At 43.8% G+C, this 8,741-nt stretch overlaps 1 protein-coding gene across 6 annotated transcripts in view; it reads right to left on the reverse strand.

Moving 5' to 3' along the window:
• The window catches only part of TMEM170A (transmembrane protein 170A), a 24,294-nt gene that overhangs the window by 4,033 nt on the left and 11,520 nt on the right, over positions 1 to 8,741 (reverse strand). For 4 of the 6 annotated variants that reach the window (XM_017530579.2, XM_017530584.2, XM_017530582.2 and 1 more), the window contains exon 2: positions 5,350 to 5,520. In XM_017530579.2, coding sequence (XP_017386068.1) covers positions 5,350 to 5,520 — 171 coding nt within the window. The remainder of the gene's footprint in view (positions 1 to 5,349; positions 5,521 to 8,741) is intronic. The other 2 variants (XM_017530580.2, XM_017530586.2) reach the window with 1 other exon arrangement.

The following is an 8,741-nucleotide window of genomic DNA, read 5'->3' on the forward strand; positions in this document are numbered from 1 at the left end:
GAAACTCTGTCTCAAAAAAAAAAAAAAAAAAAGAAAAATGTTTCAGTAAGTACTTCCTAAAAACATTTAGTAGGTTTTAGGACCTCAAAAATAATTTTCAGTTGGAAAAACACATTTTCTGAGGAAGAGAATATGTTCTAGTTTTCAAGACAATTTATATAGTAACAGGGAAAGTGGGAAAGTCATTCAAAAATTAAAATTTGGGTCCCAGATTAAGTTTTAGGAACAGAGCATTTCATTTAATCCCTAGCAACAAGTCTGGAAAGGATAAACGTATTCCTAACATGCATACTATGAACAGCTCTTCCAAGGCCAGAACAGAAGCTCCACTTAGAAGCTAGGATCACCACTACAAAATATTACCTCATGGGGGCTCCACATGGTCCACTCTGCCCAGAGCCTCACTTGAAATTCTGCTGATATCCATCCCATTGATAGCCAGAGCAATCCCAGGGAGCACTGAACTAATACTCTGTATAACCACTGTTTGGAGTGTTAGAGAACGAAGGGCGGTAACCGTCATATCCTCCTCTGAATCCATTGGCAGGGCCCTGGTATCCATTCATCAAGCCTCTAGCACCCCGGGAACCTCCACGAGACGCACCACAGCTATTGTATAGGGCTGACTACTTCATGGAAATCCAGTGTTCTGCTGAGGAGGCTGCTGGTGGTTACCAGTCACTTGATGAGACTGGTCCGGAAAACCATGCTAAGTGCCCACCACTATTTGAAGCTGTTCTTGGTGAAGCTCTGTTTGTTTTACTTGGTGAGGCTGATTAGAAAAGCTCTGGTTATAAACGGCCTGGTACTGATTTTGCTGTTTTAAAGTTTCTGGTTTATTAACAGGAGGAACTGGGGCATTCATATTGAACACTATTTGCATGGATTGGAATGGAGCTGCATTTACATTGATTCCACCGCTACGTAAGAGTTTGCTTGTCCCAGCCTGAAATACTTGAGGCTGAGAAGCAGCAGGAAGGGATGATGATGTTGTAGTCTGGTCTGTACTTAAAAAGATTGTTGCCTGAATCTGATCAATTGGTTCCTTCTGTGGTCGTTGCTCCGTAGCAGGAGAAGGCTGGTACAGGGGTTGAGATGCTATATACCCCTCACTTGTGGATGACACCAAAGGAACCTGTGTAGCTTCCGGTTGTACAGGAACTTGATTAGGCTGAGCAAGTTTAGATTCAGAATGAACTGGAGGGCAAACCAGCTGGGGCATGCCCATGTTTTGTGCTGGATTCACAGGCTGTGCAGATACAATGGCAGGATCAAGTGTCTGGTTTTCAAAATCCAGCACCGAATCCTGTATGAAATTATAGGGACCCTGCATTTGTGCCATAAGGTCTTGTACTCACTGTCTTCTCAGAAGGGGATCTGCTTGAGCCACTGGAGTCAAAGAGTGGGGCTCTGGTACTGAAGGGGATGAAGCCTGAGGCTGCTGCTGGAGCGAATTTACCACCTCAACTGTTTCAACTGTCCACTCATGTACCTGCTCCTTTCCACCACTGGTGAACTGTGTTTCTGCCATGAACTGTCTATTGACATACTCTGTTGATTCAACTTCATTTTGCTCAGTGTAGTCTTCCGCTGGTTCAGGTTGGGCTTCAGCTACCTGGTCTTCAACTGCTGAGGCTGCCTCTTCTTCCTCACACAACCCATTCTGATGGTTGTGGGTGCTGTCAAAGCAGTTTGACTGAAAAACACACTTGACAATGTCCTTTAGAACTTTATAGGTGGTTCCTTCCCTTCCAGCAGGTCCCACAGGTGAATGGACAAATGTTCATACTGCTCATTCAACCTCAAGCTCACGTCCTGTTTAGGGTCTTCTAACTTACAGAATTCATCCAACAATGACAATTCCTCTTCGGACAATATTGGCACTCCATTCAAACCTTGTTTCCGGTCAGTTCGCACTTCATCATCTCCCAATTGGTCCAAAACATACTGTAGCTCGAGTACAGTTTTTAAACGTTTCCGTTTTTGCTGCTTCTCTCATAAGCTGCTCCCAACGTGCTGTCTTCTTTACTGTTTCCTGAATATCTTGACTTATTGCCATGAAATTCCTCTGTAATTCTTTTGCAAACTCCAAATTATTTGTGACTTCCTGGTACTTAGAAACAGCATCCAGCTGATCTTGATTAAGCCTTTCCCCTTTGTTCATTCGTTCCTGGTAATCAAGCTTACCCTTTTTCTTCTCCAGGTTACAAAGTTTCTTGTCGATTACCCCGAGGATCTGCTTCATAGCCTCGGTCTGCACAGCGCCGGCGCCAGTTGCAGGGTGTTGAGAAGCCAGCATGGTGGCCCCAGCTCCCTTGGCCGCCTCACTCTTAGAGGAACCCGACGGCGGCAGCGGTCTGGACGACTTGCTGCCACGTCCGCTGTGGCAGGTGGCCTAGGGCATCGTCAGACCGCAAGAGGAGAGAAGAAAAAGCGGGAGGAAGGACAAGAGCGGCGAGTCAGGAGACGGACGAGACAACACGCGGGACAAAACGTGGCAGCAGGCCTGGCTATTTTATTTGTTTATTTATTGTACAGACAAGGTCTCACTATGTCACCCAGGCTGGTTTTGAACTCTTGGACTTAAGCGATCCTCCCAACCTGGCCTACCAAAGTGCTGGGATTATAGGAATAAGCCACCATGCCTGGCACATTTCATAAATATGATATGAAAGTGTATTAACATATTTTAAAGAAAAGAAAGAATAATATTAACCCAAAGCTGGCTGCCTTGAACATTTAGTGATTTTAAATGCCCACCTCCACTGGCAATGCATACATTTTGTTACAAACATCTGAAAGGCATGTTTCACTGGGCCCCTTCAAAATTTAGGGACACAGAGTGGGCTGGGTAGAAAGAAGCTTAAGGAATTTGAACTGGGCCCTAAAGTGGGATTAGGATAATGAAGCGAAGAAAGGAAAAAGTATACCCGAGGAAGCAGTAAACGGGAAGGGAACAGACTATTCATAGAGCCTTAAAGACAGAAATGAACACAACATTTACTGCACAATTACTCTGTGCCAGGTATACATTTTAGTACTTCATCTACACATTAGCTCAATCATGAAAGGGTATGAGGTGGGTAGTATTATCTCTATTTTACTAAGGAACAAAGACAGGCCCTATGAGGCAGTCATCCTGGAGCAGAGGGTTTCCGAAGCAGCCGTAGGTGAGACGGCTGGAACACAGAGAAACTAGGCCACTTTCTCTAAAAAAGAAAAAAAAAAACCTCAAGGTTTCAATTCACAGAGAAAAAAATTTACAAATCAGTAGGAATATTACATTTCTATATTATAAGAATATGTTTATACATATACACCCCAAAAAAGACATACACACCAAGATGGAAACTTACATTTTAATTACTTATAATTTTAGTTTATATAAACTATACATTTATATTTATAAATGAGCTTTAAAATGATTTAAACTGACTGTTCTCATTTCTGTAACTGTGTCTTATCACATAAGCAAAAGCCGTAACAAAACAAACGCCCCCAAAACAGGCCTGAAAATAATTTATAACATCATGTTACTCCAGTTCTTATTCAGAAAGTCCTAAAAGGGAAAAAAAAAAAATAACCAGAACCTTTAGTTAAAATTTTAAATTTTTTTCAACTATCTGCTTATTTGTACTAATAATAAGTAGTAATTGACACTAACTACTACTTTTCAAACCAGAGCACTAATTATGTCCTTTTCTGGAAGAATTCTTTTTTTTTTTTTTTTTTTTGAGACAGGCTCTGTTGCCCTGGCTGGAGTGCTGTGGTGGGATCAACACTCACTGCAGCCCAGCCTGGACCTCCTGGCTCCAGCAATCCTCCCATGTAGCTGGAACCACAGGTGCACTACCACACTCAGCTAATTTTATTTTTATTTATTTATTAATTTTTTTTTTTTTTTTGAGACAAGAGTTTCGCTCTTGTTGCTCTGGCTGGAGTGGAATGATGCAATCATGGCTCACCACAACCTCTGCCTCTTGGGTTCAAGCGATTCTCCTGCATCAGCCTCCCAAGTGGCTAGGGTTACAGCCATATGCCACCACAGCTGGCTAATTTTGTTTTTTTAATAGAGACGGGGATGGCCAAGCATAGTGGCTCATGCCTGTAATCTCAGCACTTTGGGAGGCTGAGGCGGGTGTATCACGAGGTCAGGAGTTCGAGACCAGCCTGACCAACATGGAGAAACTCCGTCTCTACTAAAAATACAAAAATTAGCCAGTTGTGGTGGCACATGCCTGTAATCCCAGCTACTCGGGAGGCTGAGGCAAGAGAATTGCTTGAATCCAGGAGGCAGAGGTTGCAGTGAACTGAGATTGTGCCATTGCACTCCAGTCTGGGCAACAGAGCAAGACCCCCCGCAAAAAAAATAGGGACGGGGTTTCTCCATGTGGCCCAGGCTGGTCTCGAACTCCCGACCTCATGATCTATCTGCCTCAGCCTCCCAAAATGCTGGGATTATAGATGTGAGCCACTGCGCCTGGCCAATTTAAATTTTTTATTTTGTAGAGGTGGGGTCTTGCTATGTTGTTCAGGCTAGTCTCAAACTCCTGGGCTCCAGCAAGCCTGCCACCTCAGTCTCCCAAAGTGCTGGGATTACAGTCATGAGCATTACACCTGGCAAAGAATTCTTGTCATAAGAATTTGTCTTCTATCTTTACAGCAACCACACCCACATGAATGGAAGTAATTCATCAACCATCTTGCAGCACCAACCCTCAAGTGATGATAGCTGATCAGAAAGGAGAAGTAGCTTCCAAAAAGATATTGTCCTTTTGCTGGTGGCGTGCCTCACAAGATTTATCTCACAAAGCTTACCATGACTTCCCTGAAGCCACTGAGATGAAATCTGACTCAGGAAGTCAAAGAGGTTAGCCAAGTAACAGGGCACTGGGGGTAGGAAAAAAAACACACACACACATTAAAAAACTGGGGCCAGATACAGTGGCTCACGCCTGTAATTCCAGGATTTTGGGAGGTCGAGGTGGGTGGATTGCTTGAGCTCAGGAGTTCGAGACCTGGCAACATGACAAAACCCTGTCTGTACAAAAAATACAAAAAAAATAGCCAGGCATACTGGCACACATCTGTAGTCCCAGCTACTTGGGAGGCTGATGTAGGAGGACTGCCAGAGCCCAAGAGGCCGAGGCTGCAGTGACCCAAGATTGGCTGCACTCCAGCCTTGGTGACACAGGGAGACCCTGTCTCAAATAAATAATTAATTAATTAAATACTTGTGGTTAAACGCCACTCTTCCTTTCATCCTACTCGGATATGTTTCTAAAATAGGTCCTGAAATTGACTAGTCATATTAAACATTTTTGACTGGTATTTTAATGTCTAACATACTTGTCAAGATTCCAGCAGTAATTGGTCCCACGATGCCCATCAACAGGATGCTTACAGACATGAACCTACCATATTTGTGATGTCTGAGGGTGAAGAGGGCCAGTAATCCAGCGGGGACATGAAAGAAGAGAGAAGACACCAGTGCCCACAGGAACACACCATACCACATCTCTGTGAGGGAAGGCAAAGAAAGGTGGTGAATCACTGCCTTTCCCATGACAATCATTGCAGAGGGTACTCTTCAGAACCAGGGATTTCATTTTCAACACCATTTCTTTCCTTTTTTTTTTGAATAATTGTTATTTTTAAAGACAGGGTCTCTGTCACCCAGGCTGCAGTGAAGTGGCACCATCATGGCTCACTGCAGCTGGGACCTTGCAGGCTGGGTGTTCTTCCACCTCAGCCTCTGGAGTAGCTGGAACTACAGGCATGTGCTACCATGCCTGGCTAAATTTTTCTTTCTTTTTTTCTTTAGAGATGGGGGGGAGTCTCATCATGATCCCAGACTGGTCTTGAACTCCTCAGCTCAAACCATCCGCCCACCTCAGCCTCCCAAAGGGCAGGGATTACAGGCACTGCACCCCACCTTCAGCACCATTTAGTTGCAAAGTAGGGTTCATCATTGATGGTTTTAGAGGGCTCAACAAACTACTGCCCACAGGCCACCACCTGCTTTTACATAGACTTATCTGAACGTATTCATAATACTTTTATATATACACGCTTATCTGAAATCATTTATAAGAGTTTTGTATACACACACTTATTCAACCCATCCCTTTTTTTTTTTTCAAAAGACAGGGTTTCACCATCTTGGCCAGGCTGGTCTGGAACTCTTGACCTGGTGATCCACCCGCCTCAGCCTCCCAAAGTGCTGGAATTACAGGCATGAGCCACCATGCCCAGCTGCCCTTTCATTTAAGTATTGTTTATGGCTGCTTTCCAGCTTCAAGGGCAAAGCTGATAACAGTGACACAGACCACATGGCCCATAAAACCTAAAATATTTACTATCTGGCCCCTCACAGAAAAAGCTGATCAACCCTATACCCTCAAACTGAAAAAAGAAAAAAAAAAAAAGTTCAAAATTGACCTAAATCATGTCCCCCACCATAGCTGGGCATGATGGCTCACAATTACAATCCACACTTTGGGTGGCCAAGGTGGGCAGGTCGCTTGAGCCCAGGAGTTCAAGACTAGCTTGGGCAATACAGTAAAACCCCACCTCTACAAAAAATACAAAAATTAGTCAGGTGTGGCTATAGCACACATGTAGTCCCAGCTACTCCAGACACTGAGGTGGGAGGATTGCTTGAACCTGGGAGGCAGAGGCTGCAGTGAGCTGAGATCATGCTACTGCGCTCCTGCCAGGGCAACAGAGTAAGACAGTCTCAAAAATCCCCCCCAGAAAACCAAAACACCCAAACCAACAAAAATAATTCCCCCATAATAGGCACAACCCCAAGTACCAATTGGTAGGGTCAACATTCCAGAAGTAATTGTAAACTTTGCAAGCAATCCCTGCTGGCTCTTTCTTGACCTTTTGCTCACTCACTCTTCTAAACTGGAAAGCTATACAATTATATTCATTCCACAATCACTTCAAAGACAATGCAGTAAACATCAATCCATCACCTCCTATTAGGATTTCAAAGCTCTTTAAGGCTATGAAATAAATACAAAAAAAAAAAAATAGAAATGTTTGAAGACAAATGGCAGGTAAACAACCATACAGGTTAGGAGAGCTGGCCTCCTACAGAGCTCTAATCACTCCTAAGGTGTCTGTCATTCAGGCAACATTAAGGTATACATAATCATCAACTATGTATGAAAAACTATCCATGAGTCACCCTGGAAAATATAAAGGAAACAAAACCATCTAGTTGGAATGTGGTGACTTTACAATTTGTTAAATGGCCCATGTGGCATTTCACCCCACTCCCCTACTCTTAGAATCCTCAAGATAGCTCTCTAGCTAACCTTAGGTAGGGATTGGTGGTGACACATTAGATAAAACCCACTGTCCATCCTTGGCTAGAGGCAGGTAAGTAGCAACTGATTTTTGAGATCAGTGAAGAGCTTAGCTCAGCAGGGTTTCTTGACAACCGCCCTCCGCCACCCTATCGACATTTGGACCAGATGACTTTTCATTGTGGGGGCTGCACTGTGCACTGTAGGATATGGAGAGGCACTTCCTGCCAGCAGTACTCTCTTCCCAGTCTTGTCAACCAAAAATACTTCCAGATATTGTCAAATGTCCCTGGGGGTGGGAGGTGCAAAACTACCCTGATTAAAAATCACGGGCTTTACCAAAGTGCAGAGGCTTTATAAGAGTAGTAACAGTTAAAGCTATAAAGACAGATGAGGGACAACTTACAGGGAGTTTGACAGCAGACTAAGTGTTAGGGATAAACTGCCTTAGAAAACCCCCTCTGTGCTAGCTGGCCCCTTCCCCCAACTCTGCTTGCTCTGCAGCTGCATTCCTGAACTCCTGGCTAGGCCCCATATCAAGGCTGCCAGACCTGCTACAATTAAGCAAAGCCTCATTACAGTCATCCGGGCAGCTCGGAGAAGGTCAAGGAAAACAAATGTTTGTTATCCATACCTGTAAATTCCTGTAAAATCCTGTTTTCTAAACTGCTGCCAGAAAAGTCACAGGATGATGTATTCTAAATCTGTCACAAGTCAACAAACCATCTCTGTGCCTGTTACAAGCTGATAAGATCACCTCAGACCTGAAACTCCCTTACAGCCCTCTTACCCCATATAAACCCCTCATTTTGTAAGCTTGGGGCTGCCTCCTCTGACAGTTACAGAGCAGCCAGGCAGGGTAATAAAACTTGCTTACCAGACTTTGGGTCTATTCTTTCTCTCGGCTGACCTTACACTAAGGACTTAACAAAAGATCTGGAAGTGTCAATGTAGGTTTTTAGCAGTAAAGGGTTGTCACGGCATTAGTCCACAGGGCCCCCTGACACTCCTAGCTGGAATACAAACTGGAAAACCACTTATCTGCAGGGTAATTTGTAAGTCAAACATGCATAGCCTTTGCTGCAATAATTTTACTTCCAGGGATACACCCTACAGAAAAGCACAGATAGGCAAGGACAGAGGTAACAAGAGAGTCTCAAGAGCATTGTCTGTAACAGCAAAAACTAGAGTCAACCACATAGCTATCACTGCAAGACTTGGAAAACACATTCTGTGCATCCGCGTAATAGAATACTACACAGTGCCATTAAAATATGCAATAGATGTATATATATTGAAGGTGCAAGATGCCCAAGCCACACCGTGAAGTGACAAAAGTCAAGCTGCTTGTAGAATAAGAAAGCAAACACAATAAACATACATGTGGAAATGCTTCTGTGTACTATGTTTTTTTTTTTTTTT

Source organism: Cebus imitator, unplaced genomic scaffold (assembly GCF_001604975.1).
Source record: "Cebus imitator isolate Cc_AM_T3 unplaced genomic scaffold, Cebus_imitator-1.0 Scaffold66, whole genome shotgun sequence".
Lineage (NCBI taxonomy): Eukaryota > Metazoa > Chordata > Mammalia > Primates > Cebidae > Cebus > Cebus imitator.